General features: G+C 36.0%; 2 protein-coding genes across 2 annotated transcripts in view; one reads left to right on the top strand and one right to left on the bottom strand.

Moving 5' to 3' along the window:
• LOC127648801 (uncharacterized) overlaps positions 1-22,467 on the bottom strand; it is a 309,374-nt gene that overhangs the window by 94,541 nt on the left and 192,366 nt on the right. The gene's annotated exons all lie outside the window — the stretch shown is intronic.
• The window catches only part of LOC127648814 (gastrula zinc finger protein XlCGF7.1-like), a 53,448-nt gene continuing 37,112 nt past the window's right edge, over positions 6,132-22,467 (top strand). Inside the window, exons 1-2 of the mRNA XM_052133590.1 lie at positions 6,132-6,184; positions 16,463-16,695. Of these exons, the coding sequence (XP_051989550.1) occupies positions 16,611-16,695 (85 nt within the window). The 5' untranslated portion in view covers positions 6,132-6,184; positions 16,463-16,610. The remainder of the gene's footprint in view (positions 6,185-16,462; positions 16,696-22,467) is intronic.

The raw sequence follows: 22,467 nt of genomic DNA, 5'->3' as shown, positions 1-22,467 counted from the left end.
ACCTCCTCAACAGAGACAGTACAACACTCGATGAGGAGGCAAGGACTCAATTGAGGAGAACACTTAAGATCTGAACATGGTCTTCAATTTATCCAACACCAGCCTCTCTACTGAAGAAGAACAACTGCTCAACAAAGGTTTGTCTTATGTCCCCCTATCTACGGATCCCTTTCAGCTGAAAATTTAAATATTTAAATTCTATAAATCCATGAAATTGAAATACTTTTACTGTAAAGATGTTGTACAGAGACAAGTTCAGCCAATTTCTGGGAATAAATCCTTTAGAGCTAAAAGTTATTTTTGCCCTCCTGTTAATAATGCAGCAATTTAAACTTTTTGCAATTTGGTTGATGTGGATATTGACCTCCTGGTCGCCCTGGCTTTCAAATAAATTATTTTGGAACCCATATCTCATTATGTCGATCAAATTTTTGGAGTGGTGGCAGTGTAGAGGTCTAAGCACATAACTGGTAATCAGAAGGACACTGGTTTGAGCCCCACAGCCACCACCATTGTGTCCTTGAGCAAGGCACTTAACTCCAGTTTGCTCTGGGGGGATTGTCCCTGTAATAAGGGCTCTGTCAGTTGCTTTGGACAAAAGCGTCTGCCAAATACATAAATATAAATAAAATAAACCTTTGGTGGAACTTCCATCTTGTTTGAAATATACGGGTGATTTTATACAACAGCTAAAAGATGGTAACTTTGAATGTTATGACGCAAATATCTTTCTGGTCACATTAGATGTCATTTCTTTATATACCATCATCCCGCATGATATGGGTTTGGAAGCTCTCAAGTTTTTCCTTGAATCAAGAATTGATCTCCACTGTCTAATTTTATTCTTGACATGATGTCCATGCTTCTTTTTAAGAATGATTTCTTATTTGAGGATTGCTATTATCTTCAGAAACAGAGAGCTGCAATAGGTTCACATATAATTGAGCATATGAGCGCCATGAGAAGTAATGATCAAAAATCATGGATAAAGATTTGTCCCTCAGCTGTCTTCAATAGGATTATTATGACACATTTCTATTTGCACATGCTTATCATTTGAATCATGGTATTTTTGCAAATATAACTATGTACAGTTTACTTTTAGAAATGCATGTAGACATTTTTTAATATCAGGTGATTGTTGTACTATGCCCATGTGTTTGAATAATGCATTATCAACATTTGTACTGGCATAATTGGCATTTCTTGAAGTACAGTACTGTCTTCAAAAATAATCCCATTTATCAATTAACATCATACAAAGTCCAGTAAACATAAAAAAAAAAGCTAAATCAATATTTTGTGTGACCACATTTGCCTTTAAAACTGCACCAATACCCCTAGATAACACCTGGACACAGTTTTTCTTGGTTGTTGGGTGACAGGTTGTTCCAAGATTCTAGGAGAATTCACCACAGTTCTTCTCTCTATTTAGGCTGTCTCAATTGCTTCTGTCTCTTCATGTAATCTGAAACAGACTCAATGTTCAGTGGGTTGGGGGTTTCTGTGGGGACAATGCCATCTGTTGCAGGGCTCTCTGTTTTTCTATTCTATTTGCAAAAGGAATGTATGGGAGTCTATGACACCCTAAAGCTGAAGATATAATTTTTGTGAAACATCTTATGTGCAGACTCCAAAAGACTTTAGCAAAGTACTGTATAATGTATTTATTACAAATTATAATTCCTCACTGATTTGTATGCATACAACAATTCTTCTTTGAATAATGAATATTATTGATATATGGTTGTGAGATATATGGTTGTGTCATTTTTATGTAATTTGTGTCCTTCTCTATCTCCTGATATACACATAAATAATTTGTCTTTGTTACTTTAGTAATATATGTGAATGCCGGTATTCTATTAGGACAAATATGGTAGACTACCACCCATAGAGTTGTAAGTTTGAATCCAGGGCGTGCTGAGTGACTCCAGCCAGGTCTCCTAAGCAACCAAATTGGCCCGGTTGCTAAGGAGGGTAGAGTCACATGGGTTGCAATTAAGTGGTTCTCGCTCTCAATGGGGCGCGTGGTAAAATGTGAGTGGATCGTGGAGAGTAACATGAGCCTCCACCTGCTGGGAGTCTCAGCGGCGTCATGCACAGCGAGCCACGTGATTAGATGCGCTGATTGACTGTCTCAGAAGAGGAGGCAACTGAGACTTGTCCTCCTCCACCCAGATTGAGGTGAGTAATTGCGCCACCACAAGGACCTAGTAAAGCAGTGGGAATTGGGCATGCCAAACTGGGGAGAAAAGGGAATAAAAAATAAATAAAAAAGGACAAATACGGTAAATACTCCCTCTTTATAAATGGAATCGGGTGTGCAGTTGTTAATGGGACACTGATGAGGACGTAAATCGGAAATGTTTTGTCTTTGCACTGAGCACTTTTTGGCTTCTCAATAAACAAAAAAAATGTAAGACTTTTTCTACATATTGTGTGTGAGCTTTCCCTCTCTTTTGGATCTTAGTATGATTTTTTGTGCTTATGCACCAAACTTGGAAATATAAGGCCTTTCAGTATTTGGCGTGGACTTCTACAGCTTTTGTTCTGCTGTTGGTTTCATTTAATTACACAGTCAATTAAACAGAAAACATGGTATCCACAAAAATTAAAGCAGAAAACATGGAATTTGGGCAAGAATAAAATTAAATAAAATGGATTTCAGAGGGCTCTAATGCAACGGAGCTCTAATACAATCATGGTTCAAAAGATTTAGAAACAAATGGAACAGGATCAGGAGTTAATGTGCCTAGTTTCCAAGTAGATCTTAATTAAAGAGCCTCTGACTAACTAAATGTCTATGCTGTTGAGTTATTTACCATATTGATGGCAGTAGAGTGATTGAACATACCAGGGGTAACACATATTTAGTATGCAGTGATTCTATGGCTGCTCTTGTGAGCATCAAATAAGGCGCAACCAGAAACCATCAGGATCTGCTCTATGAAATATTGTTTCATTGCTTTACAAGAATAACTAGACAGGGATACATGTCTCATTCACGTGGGACCCAGCCCATTCATGTATCCAGGGCAATGAAAGAGCAGACAGATTTGCAAAAATAAATAAATGTTGAAATGAATATTTAGTTATCAAAATCAAAACAGAAAAGAATTGTGTGGAGGAAAATAATTCTAAAATGGCAACATCAATGGGAAAATGCAGTAAAAGGCATTTATGCTCAATACAAAACAGAGTAGATATTGTAAGAAATAAAGAAGAGAATCGGAGAGAGCAAATAATAATAATCAGGACATAGCAACCTTACACTTCACATCATAGGAAAACATCCAACAGGTCTGTGCACTGTAAGAAATATGAGACAGTTGAACATATTTTTATGTCATGTGAGAAATTAAATCAAGAAAGACAAGAAATTATGACACAATTACGGGAAATAGGACGGATAGAAGACAATATTCGGTTTTGACAACTTAGCGACTTTTATTCAAAAAGCGACTAGCGACAAAACGAGTGACTTTTTGGACAAACCTTAGCTACTTCCGTAGAAGAAAGTCGCCAATACTGCCCCGCGAGCGTGTGGTCTTGCTTTCTTGCCCGGACTCGGAGGCACACCTCTCTCTGCGTCTACTCTGTTCAGTGAGACTGACAGAGGGTGAGCAGGCGAGAAGGCGGAGAAGCACAATCAGTTGACCGCACGGCAGCTGACATAGACGTGAATGAGCTGCGCATGTGCAAACAGCGTTGTCAAGGACCAATCACGAGTCTGTATTGTTTGCTCCTTTTAGTTTTACATTTAAAGGGTAACTAAACCCCTGCTCAGAGTCTGACTCCACCCACTAGCAATATTTGAAAAATGCTCATAAAGTGGGCAGACCCCAGCATGCACCTGAGACCCGTAGTGACAGATTCATTGACAGCTGCTGTCAGACTCTAAAATGGAGAGTGACTGGAGTGACGCAAGTAGCTTTGCCACGGAGCGGTCTTTTGAAGTCGACGACCTTTCTCCCCCACCTTCACCTGAAGTGGAGGAGGGTGAATTGCCTGTGGACACAGGGCCGGAGCCATATCAATTCGAGCCGCTGGCTCAAACTGCGGTTTTAACTCCCTGTTGAGCATCCGAGTGCACATTCACCTTCACTCGCGTGCAGGAAAACAAACGATACGCTGTTCAGTGATGTTTATCCTTTTAGCAGGATTTTTATTTAGCAAGCTTCACTTGAACATAACATCAGTTAGCTGTTCTCTCAACTTAGAAGAATGTGACGTAAAGCGTAACGTCATCATGTACAAAACCATATACCTCCAAATAAAACTATACAGGTAGTCAATACCGTAATACAATGTATAAGGGTGCAATACGTTTAACACTCCGCGCTCAGCGACAGCGTTTAGTCGACCCCAGAGGATTAACTTTAGCCTAACCATAAATTGTGATTCAAATATATATGATCACTCACCTCAAGACGCCGCTGAGGTGGTGGAGTCCATGCGTTTGGCACTGCGTCACTCTTCAGCGCGAGCTGTTTGGAGAAGCCCATTTCCACCTCCATTGCGTTGGAGAAGCAATCCCGCGTAAAATGCAGTTTGCACACTCCTCCAGCTCTAGGCGGGAACTCGCGGTCTTCCAGAACAAGGACGTGCAACCCCTGAGCCTAATTTCCAAGTCTATATGGAAAGCAATACAGTCCAGCAGTGCTGTTGCAACCAGCAACATTACACCTACGTACCATCCTGACCACTGTACTAAATACAGATAATTTACGCTTACTTGAAGCTATCCTAACTGACGCAATACTATGCTACTAAATAACTATGCTTCTAACAATACTACACTAACAAATATGCTAATTAACTACCTAGGCTACACGAAATAATCTAAATAACTATATAAATGCTATGCTAAATAGATGCTAAAATACTCTATCCTGATCGTTTTCAATACTCGCAATTCCAACTCCTGACTCGCTACAGTGGTTTTGACGAAACGAGATGGTTTTTATTCTGCCATGGGCGTGGTAGCTCGTACCAAGGGCGTGGTGAGTTGGAACCTGCTTACGTCAGCTGTCATCGCTTACATCACGAAGTACCGCAAACAGCCAATAGGAAAATTCAACTGCAGTAGCCACCGTTCAACCTGAAGAGGGCAGCACTCAGACGTTTTTACACCATTTTTTTTTTTTAATTACTTGAATCAATGACCAGTACTAATAAAGCCACATTCTTACAGATCATTAAATAAAAAAAGTTGGTTTAGGGTTTAGTTACCCTTTAAAGAGTTTAATTTGACCGTTTAATTTTATTCTTTTCATGCACTTCATCACAGGAGATTTTTAAGACGGTTGTTCATTCCTGTTTCTAAACACTCTGAATTCAGACACTTACTTAGATAACTCTACATTGCCATTTTCTTCAAAAAACACTGACTCTTTCAAACAGGTGAGGCAACAATGACAATGGCTATCACAGAGCATTGTTCCATTCTTTCATGTGACCACATTTGTCTGGCATGTAAGTCTGCTTTTCCAGATTCCAATGCAGCCCAACATTTTCGGATGCAAAAACTGATGTGATGGACACATACTCCCAAGCCATACCTTGCACAGTTTTTTCCTAAACATGTGCATAGATTTTTGTAAATATGCACATATTTTTTATTTTTTTGTAAATATGCACATAGTGGTTTGTTATGGCTGAACGCTGTGTGAGAGAAAATATAAGAAAGTTAACGTCGCTTCTAACTTTCTCTCTGATTGACTGATAGACTTTGGGAATTGACAGGGTATTACAGTATGTACGGTAAGCACAGAGAAGTAAAAACATGTAAAGGGCGGACACTATGCAAAATGCAAATGAGACGCGGTAACGTCATGAGTATGTTAATTAGCGTATGCCGTCATCTAGCGCCATTTAGCGACTTTTCGAGCAGGCTTTTTTGCTACTTTCGATTGAAACTAGTTGGCAACACTGACAATATTGCTAGAATGTGCAGACAGTAAACAAGGGAGGAAGTTTCTATTTAATTTTCTAAAAAAGACTGGACTGGACAAGCGGCTATAAATAAATGAACTCTAGGTAAATGTAAAACAGAAGGTGGCAGTAATGCAACAATCCGGATAACTGCCATAAAAGCCCAACGAAGAAGAAGCTTTTTATTGTGACGTCATAATGCTGCGCTGCGATTGAGCGATTCATCGGTCTGTTGTTTCTGTTTCAGGTTTGTTTTCAGCTTTTAATGTAAATAAAACGATTCAGAACGATCAAAAATGCTGCAGAGCATTACATGTGTGTTCCAACATCATGATACTGTTATTTGAATATTTATGCGGTGGTTTATGGAGTGCTGATAGTTTTTTTTTTTTTTACTGATTGTGTAAATACACATTGTGCTTTTACTTTCCGTTCAGTAAATGTTGAGATAACGTGAATGAATTATTTAGCAGAGATCTAATTACACATATAGAGTTACTCGTACACATGTTCTCCTTGTATATTAATTGTGTTGTGTATCAGACTGCTGGAGGTTCATGTCAGCATTAATAAATGTGCTTCCAGTAAAAAAAAAAAAAAATGATGTCCTTTCAAAATATTGTTCTTCTCTTATCGTGCTCTTAATAATTTATAGTTAGTCACACACTGTAAAAAAAAAAAAAAAAAAATCAGCTGTGGTTGTCAAAATAATTATGTAAAAAAAAAAAAAAATGTAAACAACTTTACAGAACAACCTGTAATTTTTACAGTTTAAAACAGTTATTATTTAGATGACCACACTGTAAAAAAAATCTGTTAAATTTACAGAAGTTCATCAATAGTGGCTCTACCAGGAGCAATGACCAATAAACATGTAGACATTGCTCAGTGTCACTAACAATAAACACCGTCATGGCAAGATGTAAATAATGCAGTAAACATTAACACAGAACACCCCAAAGTACATAACTGAAATAATGATTCCCAAAAAATATAATTAAATGTAATGGGTAATGCATGGAATAGTGGGAATTCCCGATTATAGTTTTTTACAGTAATATTAACAATTTAATGTAGAAAGTACATGAACTCTCTTGTTAAACATAATATATATTTTTTGTTAATTTTACAGGAAAAATCATACTTTTTACATCTAAAATGTTATCTTTACTACTTTATAGTCTTAAATATATATAAAAAATACTGTTTATTTTACAGTTAATACTCGTTATTCAAGGAAAGTTTTTTTTCTGTAGCATTTTTGCAGTCTTACCATTGAAATTACAGACAATTCTACGGGGTATCTTGAAATACAGTGCATCCGGAAAGTATTCACAGCTCTTCACTTTTTCCACATTTTGTTATGTTACAGCCTTAATCCAAAATGGATTAAATTCATTATTTTCCTCAATTCTACAAACAATACCCAATAATGACAACGTGAAAGAAGTTTGTTTGAAATCTTTGCAAATTTATAAAAAAATAAATGAAAAATCACATGTACATAAGGATTCACAGCCTTTGATCAATACTTTGTTGAAGCACCTTTGGCACCAATTACAGCCTCAGGTCTTTTTGAGCATGATGCTACAAGCTTGGCACACCCATGTTTGGGCAGTTTCTCCCGTTCTTCTTTGCAGGACCTCTCAAGCTCCATCAGGTTGGATGGGGAGCATCTGTGCACAGTCATTTTCTGATCTCTCCAGAGATGTTCAATCGGTTTCAAGTCTGGGCCACTCAAGGACATTCACAGAGTTGTCCCGTAGCCACTCCTTTGTTATCTTGGCTGTGTGCTTAGGGTCGTTGTCCTGTTGGAAGATGAACCTTCACTCCAGTCTGAGGTCCAGAGCGCTCTGGAGCAGGTTTTCATCAAGGATGTCCCTGTTCATTGCTGCATTCAGCTTTCCCTCGATCCTGACTAGTCTCCCAGTTCCTGCCACCGAAAAACATCCCCACAGCATGATGCTGCCACCACCATGCTTCACTGTAGGGATGGTATTGACCAGGTGATGAGTGGTGCCTTGTTTCCTCCAGACATGACACTTGCCATTCCGGCCAAAGAGTTCAATATTTGTTTCATTAGACCAGATCATTTTGTTTCACATGGTCAGAGTCTCCTTCAGATTCCTTTTGGCAAACACCAGGCAGGCTGTCATGTTTATTGAGGAGTGACTTCTGTCTGGCCACTCTACCCTACAGGCCTGATTTGTGGAGTGCTGCAGAGATGGTTGTTCTACTGGAAGGTTCTCCTCTCTCCACAGAGAAACCATCGGGTTCTTGGTCACCTCCCTGACTAAGGCCCTTCTCCCCCGATCGCTCAGTTTGGCCAGCTCTAGGAAGAGTCCTGGTGGTTCCAAACGTCTTCCATTTATGGATGATGGAGGCCACTGTGCGCATTGGGACCTTCAATGCTGCAGACATTTTTCTGTGCCCTTTCCCAGATCTGTGTCTCGATACAGTCCTGTCTCAGAGGTCTACAGACAATTCCTTGGACTTCATGGCTTGGTTTGTGCTCTGACATGCACTTCTTCTTCTTCTTCTTCTTTCGTTTATTGGCGCGTTGCATTCTTAGTGCATATCGCCACCTACCTTTGCTGTTATGCAGTCATGATTTATTATGATCAGATTTTCCTTATTATTATTATTTCCTTTGCTTCTTTCGCACATATTCATCCTTATTTACTTTTTTGATGCTCCATCTCATTCCATCTCCTATAGCCCGCCTGGCGCTGCGTGTTCAGCTCCTCCAGACTGGACTATAAAATCTAGAATAGATCAAACCATCCTTATTCTATACTAAATCCTTTCACTTAATCCAGTATTATACATATATTTCATTAATATTCTATATCCTTCTCTATCCTTATTAAACTCATAACCTAACAAATATGCCAAATCCCTATTAACCTTCCCTCTTTCATTTAAATATGATATCAATTCCTTCCTTTCCTCATCATACCTTTTACAATCATATATCACATGCTCCACTGATTCTTTCTCCCCACAATTCTCACATAAACCTGTCTCATGAACTCCAATTATAAAGAGCTGATGCATTCAATCTTGAATGACCAAGTCTCATCCTAGTCATAATGACCTCTTCTTTCCTATTTCTACCAGTTATGCTTTTCTTAGTATCTACCATTTTTTTAATATTATATAAGTACCGCCCCTTTTTATCTGTATTCCATTTTTCCTGCCACTCTTTAATAATATTTTCCTTAATAATAGTTTTAACTTCACTTTTACTTAATGGAACATTAAAATCTATTTCTTCCCTTTTTAAAGCATTTTTTGCTAATTCGTCAGCATACTCATTACCAGCTACTCCTACATGCGCTGGTACCCAACAGAATCCAACTTCTACTCCTTTCCTTTGTATTCGCCATATTAATGAAAATATTTCGCACATCAAATCTTCTCTAGAAGTACAATTAGTAAATAGTGATGTTAAGACAGAAGCAGAATCAGAGCATATCACTATTCTGTCTGGCTTTACCTCCTCTACCCATGTTAGTCCTATTATAATAGCTACCATTTCAACAGTATATATTGACAATCTAGAAGTTAATCGTTTAGATATTGATATTTTGAATTCTGGAATATACACTCCTATTCCTGTAATCCCTGTTCTTGGATCTTTAGATCCATCAGTATAAATGTTCAAACTTGCATAAAAACTTTCCTTTATGTACTTATTAACTTGATACTTAATTATACCCATTTCCTCCCATTCCCATTTCTTATCTAATATTCCTAAATCAATTTTAACCTCAGAAATAATCCAGTTCGAACCTCTCCCCATACAGGTGACACACTACATTCAATATTTGCAATCTGATATTTCTCTGTTAACTGATTTATCTTCCATCCATATCCTCTCTCGATTCTACTTAAATATTCCCAACAATTATTTAAAACATCTTTAGCTATATTTCCTCCAGTGTAACTCTTTAAAGATGCCCAAAATACCAAAGACAATTTCTCTCTCCTTAATTTCAATGGCATTTCATTCAGCTTCTACTAATAATGCATTGACTGGAGTAGTTTTAATTGCTCCTAAACATAATCTAAGTGCTCTATATTGAATTCTATCTAGACTTTTTAATAGTGATTCTGAAGCTGCCCCATAAATTATGCATCCATAATCAATAGTAGATCTGATCAAGGCTTGATATATTGTTAGCATTGAATCTCTTTCTGCTCCCCATTCTTTCCCAGCTATTGCCCTCATCACATTTAAGATCCTCCTGCATTTTTTATCAATTTCCTCAATATGTTTTTTCCAAGTGTATCTCCCATCTAACCACATTCCTAAATATTTAAATGTTTTAACTTGTTCTAAAGGTTTCCCATACAATACTAATTCATTATCCTTAAAATCTTTTTTTCTACTGAATATCATATAACATGATTTACTAGTTGACATTTTAAAACATCACTTGTTTTGTATTTCTTCCTCTCTTCCAAATAGCCCCATCATCAGCATACAATGCACATCCCACACCATATCCTAAATTGTCAAAAATATCATTGATCATGATATTAAAAAGAATTTGACTTATAACACTCCCTTGAGGAATACCATTTTCTGCCTTATAAATTAATGACTGACACCCTCCCACTTGAACTACAAATGTTCTTTCATACAAAAATTGGGATAACCAATTATACATATTCCCATCTATTCCTATCCTTGATGCTTTAATTAACAACCCTTCTCTCCATACCGTGTCATACGCTTTTTCTATATCAAAATACACTACTGCCATAATTTCTTTCATAGCTATTGTCTTCTCTACTTCATTATTGACCTTGATTAATGCATCCATGGTTGATCTTTTACCTCTAAATCCACATTGATACTTACTCAATTTACCCTTTTTCTCTAGATCATATGTTAATCTATGAACTATAATTTTTTCCATTAATTTACATAAGTTTGAAGTCAGAGCAATTGGACGATAACTTCCTGGGTTAGTTGAAATTTTTCCTGGCTTTACAATAGGAATTACTACAGCTTTCTTCCATATTTTTGGGATAATTCCTTCCATCCATATTTTATTATATAGCTCAAGTATCTTTAATAATATACTATCTGACAAATGCTTTATCATTTTATAACTTACTCTATCAACCCCAGGAGTGGTGTTGGCACATTTATGTAATGCTACTTTCAATTCTGTAAGTGAAAACTCTGCATCCATACAGCTCTTATTGCTATTTCTTTTCTTCATTATATCAGGATTTTTGTCTAAAATTTCCTTTTTCCTTATCTCATATTCTTCTCCCAATTCTATTCTATGTGCTCTTTCTAAAACCTTACTTAACATGTTTGCTTTATCTATATCTATTACTGCAACTTTGTCTTCTTCAATTAAAACTGGTATTAGAGTAGCCTTCCTTCCTTTCCCAACTCATATTCCTTAACATATTCCATATTTTATCCATAGGAGTATCTTTTCCTATGGTAGAACAAAATTCTCTCCATCCTTCTTTCTTCGCATTCTTAATTATTCTTCTTGTTTTAGCTCTTGCTTTCTTATATTCCACCAAATTACTCATATTCATATTTTCCCTGAGTTGTTTAAATGCCTTATTTCTTTCTTTAATAGCATTACTGCACTCTTCCTTCCACCATGGCATATTTTTGTTTTTCTGACCTGACCTTCTTTGAGGTATATATAATGTTGCAGCTTCCATGATTATATTTGTAATTGAATCACAAAATGTTTCTACTGTATCTTCTACCACTAAATCTTTATATTCTTTACAATGCTTACTAAAAGAATTCCAATCTGCCTTCTCATACAACCATTTCTTTTGTAGAACACATTCTGGATTATTATCTATATTTATTTTACAAATAATTGGAAAATGATCACTTCCAACTGTGTTCTCGCTATTTACTTTCCATTCACATAATTCAGCCATACCATTTGATATTAATGTTAAATCTATACTCGATACCGTATTTTCTGCTACATTATACCTAGTACCTTCTCCTGTGTTTAAACATACTAATGATCTATCGTCCATGAGCTGTTCTATTACTTCCCCATTATAATCTATATTTGAACTCCCCCATAGACAATTATGAGCATTGAAATCACCACACCATAATTCCTTTGTCTCTTTCTTAATCTTTTCAAACAACTTTATTGAAATCTTCTTACATGGATTATAATAATTATATATTACAACTGATTCTTCTCTAAAATATATTTCAACCACAACACATTCCATATCCTTAACCTCACTTAACTCCCTATATATAGTTCTTTCTTTTATAAATGTTACCACCCCTCCCCCTTGTTTCCCAGCTCTATCCTTTCGAACAGACTTATATCCTGGTAATACAAATTGCAGATTTGGCTTAAGCCAAGACTCTTGAACACAAATTACACTTGGTTTGTGATCCATATCCAATACAATTTTTTTAAATTCTTGACCATTTGCTACAAGGCTCCTTGTGTTCCATTGCATTACATGAATCACCATTTAACTACTCAGATACCTGTGAAACTTCTACTGATGTTGCTCTAGTTAGAATTTCATGAATTGCGTTCACTGAAATCCCAGAGATCCCTAGGAATTCTGACGCAGCTTCTAGAATTGTTTTAATCTTGGCCGATCTGCTTGGCAACATAGCAGTGACATTAATTACCTTAACAATAAAGGCTAGAAAGTTCTCTTTAGTCATTATTAAAGTACTATCTTTTATATCACACTGTTGTTCTGATTCCTTAGCTTTCTCCATTCTTAGGTCCCTTGAATCTTGATTGAAATTATCCCTCATCTCTTCCCTCCTGTCCTCCTTACTTTTGCAGGCCTTCACTGCTTCCGCATAAGTGACTTTATGCTCAGACTTGTATTTTTGTACTTCTCTTGCTTTAACTTGTACCTCACATCCTCCATATGCTGCACTGTGAGCACCTCCACAGTTGCAGCATTTTAATCCATTCACCTCTGTGCATTTATCATAATCATGCTCACCTCCGCATTTTGCACATCTTACCTTCCCCGACACACTGCAGCCACATGTCCTATTCGTTGACATTTAAAACATCTCAAAGGCATTGGGACATACATTCTTACTGGGTAACTTATATATCCCATTTGAACCTTTTCAGGCATTTTCCCTTCAAATGTCAACAAGACACTTAAACTTTCCTGTCGTTGTCCTTCCTTTGTCTTATACAGTCTTCTCGCATTAATAACCTTACCTCCTCTTATGTTCTCATACATTTCGTCAGTGGATATATATGTTGGAATTCCATATATTACCCCTTTTTCCCCCTTTTCTACTCCAATCTCTTTAATTGTGACCTTTTCTCCATTCATTTCTTTAATCTTGAGTAGTTTGTTTTTTTCCCCAATATCTTTCACTATAATCAAAACTCTCCCTTGTCCCAAACATTTAGCCAAAACAACTGACCCAATAATTTTATCGATCGCCTTGGATAGTCTTATTGGATGCAAATGTATTCCTGTACTCTTTTCAAATATCAACATAACTTTGAATCCAGACTCCTTAACATTTTGTACAGTTTGCTCTCTTACAATTTCTTGATTTTCTTTTGTCTTTTTTTTAACTTTATCCTGCATTAATTCCGTCATATCTTCACTATCCTCTTGATCCTTGGATTTCTTACGTTTTGAATTTTTTTTCTTTTGACTTTTTCCTGAGTATACCTCCGTAAAACCTTCCCTATCCTCTATTATCGATTCTTCAGAATCTTCCTCCATGACTGCACAACAGCCGTCTAACACTATCAGAAATTCCTTTTTGGTGTTTTATGGCGGTTTTAATAAACTAATCTTCGTCTTGCTTCCTGTGTACCCAACAAGCGATAGTCCTACCATGCACCATGTTGGTTCCGCCACGCGACGCCTCTCACATGCACTGTTAACTGTGCGACCTTATATAGACAGGTGTGTGCCTTTCCAAATCATGTCCAATCAACTGAATTTACCACAGGTGGACTCCAAGCAAGTTGTAGAAACAGGATGATCAGTGGAAACAGGATGCACCTGAGCTCAATTTTGAGTGTCATGGCAAAGGCTGGGAATACTGTGTACATGTGATTTTTTTTCTTTTTAGTAAATTTGCAAAGGTTTCAAACAAACTTCTTTCACATTGTCATTATGGGGTATTGTTTGTAGAATTTTGAGGAAAATTATGAATTTAATCCATTTTGGAATAAGGCTGTAACATAACAAAATGTGGAAAAAGTGAAGCGCTGTGAATACTTTCCGGATGCACTCTATATAACGGTAAACAGAGCCAGTTTGTTAGAACAGGAGGAATACTCTGTCTATTATTTGTCCAAAATTCATGGAGTGTCTATTATTTGTCAAATTCATGGAGGTCCAGATTTGAATACTCTTCATTCTAATATTTGTACTTGCCCTTATAAATGTTTAGCCTGTAATAGTTCTTCCACTGCTTATAATGATGTTGATGCATGGTGTTATCTCCACTTTATTTTATCAGTGCTGTAGATTATGTCGGGGCTGTTCTAGCCTTTATTGTTGTGGTGTCCGCACATCGAGATGTCTAGTGCGTGTTGAGTCGCGCACTCTACCCTACACCAGAGCTCTGTTTATCCTGTCTCTGAGCACACTGATGTGTGTTGCATTGGTAGTCAAGTCTCGTGTTGAAGGAAAAATCTCAAATTTAAGATTTGTTGTGATGTTTTATTTATTTTGTATTGAATTACGTTTTCTTGTTATTTGGAGTGAGATATACTTGGGTAGTTACTTAAACAGATTTATTGCACTTTCATTTTAGGCTAAATCAAATAATAGTTAGAAATGGTGAAACACAGAGAAACTTTGTTAAAGGGTCTAAGCTCACCTTTCATTACCTTCTGTCTACTGGAGCATTAGGATATTATAGTAATATTCTACTGTATATTAATAGTAATTATTGTTATTATCACTCCTATCTTGAAGTCCTTGCACTGGCTCCCTGTCAGGTTTCATGTGATTTCAAAATTATCATGCTTACAAGGATTTGCTCCTCTGTATTTGGCTGAGCTTTTTACCCATTACACTCCAAAATGTGATCTCCGCTCCTCCAATTCTGGTCTTTTAAATGTTCCTCAGAATCGTCTATGCATTATGGGTGATTGGCCATTTTCTTCTTATGCTCCAAAACTGTGGAACTCACTTCCTTCTGATATTAAAAAAGCACAGTCTTTAAGTATATTTAAAGCTTATTTCTAAACATATTTTTTACTTGATGATTTTGTCTTTTTATTATTATTATTTTTAATTGTGTTTTATTATTAACTGTTTTATGCTCTGTACTTCTGTTTTCAATTTCTTTTTCCTACGTAAAGTGCCTTGTGAGGCCTTTTTAAAGGCGCAATGTAAAATAACGTTTATTCTTTTTATTATTATATACAATATTACCGGAAATCTTTTTCCTGTAATTTCATACTTGGATTGCTATGCAGTCTCGAACTGTTATTTTGGCTGAAAACTGAAGGAAGACATTTGAATTTCTTTGTTGAACTGACACCAGCTCAGTTCAACAAAGTGCTCCTCATTTTTAAACATTGTGAAATGCTCTCATTTTCTCCTATGTCCATAAAAGCCTGGCTACTTTAGATTCACATGTGAAGACATATTTGGAATTACGCAATTGTGGAACACTTTAAATATATCATGGTTAGGAACGTTAATGAACCAACCACTCCAAACTCGGAGCGCATCTGTTCAAAGAACCACTCTGGGAGCACTGAAAACAATGTATCATGAACCTCATGTGTTACGAGAATGTTTAATACACAACAGACAGAACAGAGCGGCACACAAGTGAGCCATAAAACACATGGCTACATATTTCAGAGGATGCTTTAAAGTTAAACAGATTGGTCATTACCTAATTTCTGAAAAGAAGAGCTTGTGATTTGGTCTACTCTCTGTACACACATTCCATAATGAGAATGAATAACAATTCGCAACTTTACCCAAATGCTGATTTGCTTACTAGCTCAATAATAATTCATTTACTGTGAGAGCAGAAACCTTTAAGTGTTTAAATACCATTAATTGTGCTGCCCTTATCATCAGTATTTTACAAATATGTTAGTTAGATATCCTTCACAGAGCATGTAGTGGCTAATTTTACCCATTGCATGTCCACCCAGATATTGTGCAAATCACAGCCTTTTGTGGTTTAAAAATTGCACAAGGCTATATTATGATTTTGATTGTCAGCCTTAGAAAGAATGATATGTTCCAATAATCTCTGATGTACTTGAAGCATTTTACTTATTTTATTTTTATTGTAACATTTATTTGTTTGTGATTTGTAATTTCTTCAAGTAATAATGAGGGGGCTTTCAAAGTATGTTTTGAAATGCATAAATGTATAAAAATACAGTAAATCAGTAAATTATAAAAATAAGTACATTTGAGGATGAATATAGAAATGTAAAATGTTAAGCAGAAAAGCTTAAAGATTTGAATACATACATTTTGTAACTCTGACCTTAATTTTAAATTTTTTCAGGTCTGGTCACAGTGAGTGTGAATCCACTCACAAAACAATTCCCAATAAATACTGTGAATATTCCTGTCATCTTTGAATTGAAGAAGTGTTTCCAGAAGTGCAGGACAAACTTCCAAGTGTCGATAATTTCTGACATACTATTGTAAAGATGGATTTTATTAAAGAGGAGAGAGAGGACATGGGTTATCCAGAACCATACAGAGTGAAAAATGAAGAAACTGAGGAACAAATAGGTTGGTGTCCATTCTTGATTCTTCTTTAAAGGTGCACTAAGTTTTTAGCTGGCTCTTAATCGTCCAGTCGGTCCCAGTAGTACTTGTGATTTTGGACTCTATACTGTCACCCATTGTCCTGAATACCAGAAGTTTGTTTACTGAGTGCTGGCGTTTTACAATACATATGTTTGTTTATCTTCTGTTTTGTTACTTTTAGTCTGTTTTTCTCCATATCATTCTGCACAAATACCTATTATGAACATTCTTGGATTTAATACAAAAGTTTTTTGCGCTTTGTTGTGCGGTAGACCGTGAACCAGGAGCCAAGACAAACAATCTGTGTCTCATGAGACTAACAATTTTTAAATCGTGTAAACACTTACATATAGCTTAATGGCGGATTGACGGTCTCAGACATGGAGGCAGCTGAGATTCGTCCTCCGCCACTACGCCACGAGGACTTAGTTATTGGGCATTCCAAATTGGGGAGAAAAAAATAAATAAATAAATATATATATATATAGAGAAAGAGAGAGAGAGAGAGAGAGAGAGAGAGAGACGTTTATACCTCTTTATTTATACAAATTGTTTTTCTTTCAAAAAATTATTTGCAAATAACAGACACCATCAAATACAACACATCTTGTACAAATACAAAACTATACCAATATACAAGACTAAAAATAATAACTGAAAACTTACACAAGTTTTTTAAAAAAAAAACAACCACAAGTAATTTAAAAAATATATTAAAATTAATTTAAAAATGTAAAATTAGGTTATCCTCATAATCTATAGTACACAAAACTTCACTAAAACCCCATGTTTCCATAAAACAAACCAGATTTTTAGTCAGTTTAAAATAGACAAACTCCGCTCTGATCCTTGAAGCCACAAAAGCTCTTAAAATTATCTCTGGATCTACAAAAACATTTTCTTTTAACATTTTTTTCCTTGTTACCCAAATTGCCAATTTTGTTTCACCTATTAGATAGTTAATTAAACCAACTCTTCGCCTGTCTGAAGCCTTATAGTTTGGTCCAAAAATAAAAATGTTTTCTTTAAAATCTTCACCGAGTTTTTCAAACCAGCTTTCTAACATCAGAAAAACACCTCTCAATCTTGAACAATATAAAAAAAGATGATCAATTGATTCCTCTCGATCACAAAAAGGACATTTCTTCTCTACAGTGGGGTCGATGTGTGCCACGTGTCTGTTTGTAGCTATTGCCCAATGAATAATTCTCCACTGTAGATCTGCAGTTCATTTTTCAATGGGAGATTTATACAATGACCTCCAGCACCTTTTAGGAGAAGAGTTTGGCCCTAGCAAATCTGACCACTTTGTTTCTTTACAGTCCTTCAAAACCGATTGATGAGCAACTTTTACACATGTCAGATATAATGCTTTCTTTGAAGTCTCTCTGAAGCCATGAAGCTCTGGAGTCCAGAAAGAAAGGATTGATTCCTCTTGTGGCTCCTCTTCAACCAAAGCTGAAACAATGAGTTCTGGAAAGTTGTCCTCGTGTATCTCAGTCTCTTCTTTATTCGAGTCCTCCTCTTGTGACTTTTGTCGATAGACAGAAGGAAAAAAAGAGAAGATCTCATCCATTACATGTTTCATGAATCTGACAGACTTTATTCCTGTCAGATTGCACATTTCCTCAGGGCTTTTCCACTCATCATCGTTTTTCAAGTCCATTATCTGTGTGCATCCAGATCTTGCCATGATTTTCTGAAGGCTTTTAGTGTTGAGCACCTTTGCTTGCAGTACAGGATTATTAAAAAGTGGTTCATTGTTTTTCCAGTGTTCAGAGTTAGACAGGTTTCTATTCACGTGAAAATTTGAAGTCCATGTTCTTAAAATTGTTCTATAAAAAGCAGACGTGTCTTTTAAGTCCATTTCTGTAAGATTCATTAAAAACAAATGCAAATCATATTTAAAAACATCAACTTTGTGTAAAAGGGCTTTTAGTGTGTCAGTCCAACATCTTCCATTCGAATACAGTAACTTTTGTGCTGCCTGCAGCCTGAAAGTCTTTATTCTGCTTTTAATATCTATTAGTCCTTGTCCACCTTCATTTACTGGTAAAAAAGAATGGCAGCTTTAGTCCAGTGTTGTCCAGTCCAAAAGAAATCCACTAATCGTTTCTGTAGTTCAGTGAACAAGATCATTTGGAGGATCCAGGACGTTCATTTTGTGCCACAGTGCCGAAGCAGCTAGATTATTTGCAACCAAAACTCTTCCCCTATAGGAAAGCTGTGGTAGCACCCAAGACCATTTAGACAACCGGCTACGCATCTTCTCCACCATTCCTTCCCAATTTTTAATCTTAAATGTTTCAGTTCCTAAAAAAACTCCTAAAACTTTCAGACCCTCTTGACACCACTTAACACCACCTGGAAGTACTGGTGGGTGTTTTTTAATATTTTCTCCACAAAAAAAGCCTTCACACTTTTCCCAGTTCACTTTAGCTGATGAGGCATTTTCATAAACATTCAATGTTTCTTTGAAAACAGACACATCTCTCTCATCCTTAATAAAAATTGTGACATCATCAGCATAGGCAACAAACTTAATAGGCCTTTCCACATTTTGCTCAACTAAAAACCCTTGTAGTGTTTTTCCTAATTTACAAAGTAAGGGTTCTATAGCCAAAGAATACAACATCCCAGATAATGGGCACCCTTGTCTGATTCCTCTTAACATTGGAATGGGCCAACTAAGTCCTCCACCAACTTTCAGCATTGCAGATGCATCATTTTATAGTATTTTAATCCATGAAATAAAACTTTTTCCAAACCCAATAGCTTCAAGCGTTTTAAACAAATAAAAATGACCAACTCTGTCAAAGGCTTTTTCTTGATCAATGGCAAAAATTCCCACACTTTCTCCATTCATTCTTGCAATGTCTATAATGTCTCTTACAAGAAACAAATTGTCCATTATGGTTCTGTTAGGAATACAATAGGTTTGATTTTCATTAACAATATATTCAAAAAAAGGTTTCAATCTATTTGAAAGACACTTTGCCAAAAGTTTATAGTCTGTGCATAAAACAGCCACAGGTCTCCAGTTTTTCAACATTCCAAGATCACCTTTTTTGGGTAATAATGATAAAACCGCTCTTTTGCAACTAGTTGGCAATTCGTGTTGTCGATAGCAGTAATTAAAAACTTCATAAAAATCATCTTTCAGTAAGTTCCAGAATTTTTTATAAAATTCTGCTGGAAGTCCATCTAATCCAGGTGCTTTTCCAGTTGAAAGTTTACTAACTGCTTCAGACAGTTCTTTTTAGTTGGAGGGCAGAGTCAAGCTTTTTACTCTGTTCCTCAGAAAGCTTTGACAAGTCTGTATGTAAATCTTCCATACATCTGACATCACATTGTCCTTTTCCAAATAAGTCCATATAAAAATCAAAAGCCATTTTTCTCATTTCATTTGGATCCGACTTCAAAATTCCATTTACATCTTTCAAATGTAACATTTTTTTTTTCCCTTTCTTTCTGTTCCAGATTAAAGAAAAAGGAGCTCGGTGCATCCATTTCTCTTAAAGTAGTAAACCGAGCTCTAATTAAAGCTCCTTTTGCTTTCTCGTGGAACAAAGAGTCTAAAGCCTTTTTTTTTTCCTTCCAACTTCCCTACTGTCACAGTATCTCCAAAAATTAACTCACTTTTAATCTGTTTTATCTCTTTTTCAAGTTCAAATACTTTTTTTTTTTATCATACCATTTGAATTATATGTATAATTTTGACAAAATATCCTAATTTGTGTCTTACTTACATCCCACCACTGAACAATGTCATCATAATTATTTTTTTGTTTTTTCCACTCAACCCAAAATACCTCAAATTTTTCACAAAAAAGGACATCCTGTAACAGTTTCACATTAAAATGCCAATAATAGCTATGACCTTGTGACTTCTTTATATTTATTTCAATAATACATAAATGATGATCAGAGAACCCATTTGGACAAATTGTAGATTTTAAAATTCGATCACTATTATTCTTATTGATATAAAAACGGTCTAACCTAGCAGTACAAATACGATCATGAGCAATCTTTAACCATGTATACTGCTTAACCGTTGGGTGTTGCAGTCTCCATACATCAACCAAATTAAAATTACTAATAACATTGTGTAAAACCTTTGCAGAGGAGGGGTGAGGTTCTTCTTTAATGTACAGTTCCAATCACCCCCTAAAACGAAACAAACATTTTCATCACAGCTTTTTTTTAAAAACTCATGTAACTTTTTAAAAGAAATGATCCTCTCTGCTCCAATATTTGGAGCATAAATATTAATAAAAACAAAAACAAACCCATTTATTTTTACTTGAACAGCCAAAATTCGACCTCTTTCTATTTCATTGACAGAGACAGTGGTTATATTAATCTTCTTTGAAAATAAAATAGCAACTCCTCCACTAATATTTGAACCATGACTCATAAATAAATCACTTCTAAACCCCGTTTTCCAATCCACTTCATTTTTCACATCACTATGAGTCTCTTGTAAAAAGTTACATCAATAATCTTATTCTGTATGTACTCATACAAACATGCTCTTTTCCTACCATCTCTTCCCCATTGATGTTAATGGATCCTATGCTAAGGCTCTCCATGAAAGAATAGGATAGAAAAAGGAAAAATATAGAGGACAAGACAAAAAGAGACAGATAGCTCACCCTTTGTGATTTCTTCATAAGTAAGTTATAAAGAGTTCTCAAAAACCTTCTTTTCTCAGTTTTGTTACAATTTTTTCAGTCTAAATCTTTTTCTTCTACTTAACTCTTCATAACTTACAGTCTTTTGTATCTTAACCACAGAAACCAAGAACCTCTTTACTTCAGGGAAAAATCCTTCACATCTACTTTTCTTCCAAATGTTTCATCAAGGAAATCATTAATCTCCTTTACCGTGTATAGCTGATCATCATCATAACTTGAGGGAATATCTGATATTTCGGAAATTGAGGGAATATCTGACATTTCAGAAATGCAATCATCATCAGACATCTCTTCAGTCACATCAGTGTTTTCAGAGAGCTGAGACAGAGATGTGTTTACAGGTAGATCCTCAACATCTACATCAGTACCAGCAGAAACCTCAAGATGAGACTTTTTTGCGTCACTTGTCTCAGCCTCTTCACAATTCCTCCTTTTATTTTCCTCATCACAATTATTTTTTTTCTCCTTTTTTTTCCCTGACATTTTTTCACTCGGTACCTTCTGTCCTCGATTATCAGTAGAATCACTTTGTTCATGAGTGCTCTGTTTGTTGCTCACATTTTCGTCTTTTTCAGTTACATTGTCTGTCTCTGTTTCTTTACTTTTATTTACATCTGCCGTTTCGCCGGCGTCCGCCTGTTCAACTTCATTCGTTTTGTTTGTGTTGTCTTCTGTTTGCATTTTATGTGGGCATGCCATTTTCTTATGACCAAAGCTACCACACTGAAAGCATTTCAGATTGTTTGTGCTTGCATAAATCATGTACGATTTATCTTCGTGTTTGACACGGAACGAGCTATCGAGCGTCGGCGATTCTAGAAACATAAACACCTGCCTTCTGAAAGACATTATGTGTTTCAGAGCTTCGTTTTTACAACCCAGCGGAATTAATTTAATTTCGCTTGCCATTTTCCCGAACCTCTGTAGTTCATTTTCAATGTAAGCATTGGGAATAAATGGTGGAATGTTGGATATTGTTACCCTTGTCGATTGTGAAACCAGTGGAGAAACAGTAACAAAAGCTTCACTTACCCAAACGCCGCTTACGATGAGT

Source organism: Xyrauchen texanus, chromosome 9 (genome assembly GCF_025860055.1).
Source record: "Xyrauchen texanus isolate HMW12.3.18 chromosome 9, RBS_HiC_50CHRs, whole genome shotgun sequence".
In the NCBI taxonomy this organism is placed as follows: Eukaryota; Metazoa; Chordata; class Actinopteri; order Cypriniformes; family Catostomidae; genus Xyrauchen; species Xyrauchen texanus.
Note: the sequence above shows the minus strand (reverse complement) of the source record. Positions and strands in the feature narration are given on the sequence as shown.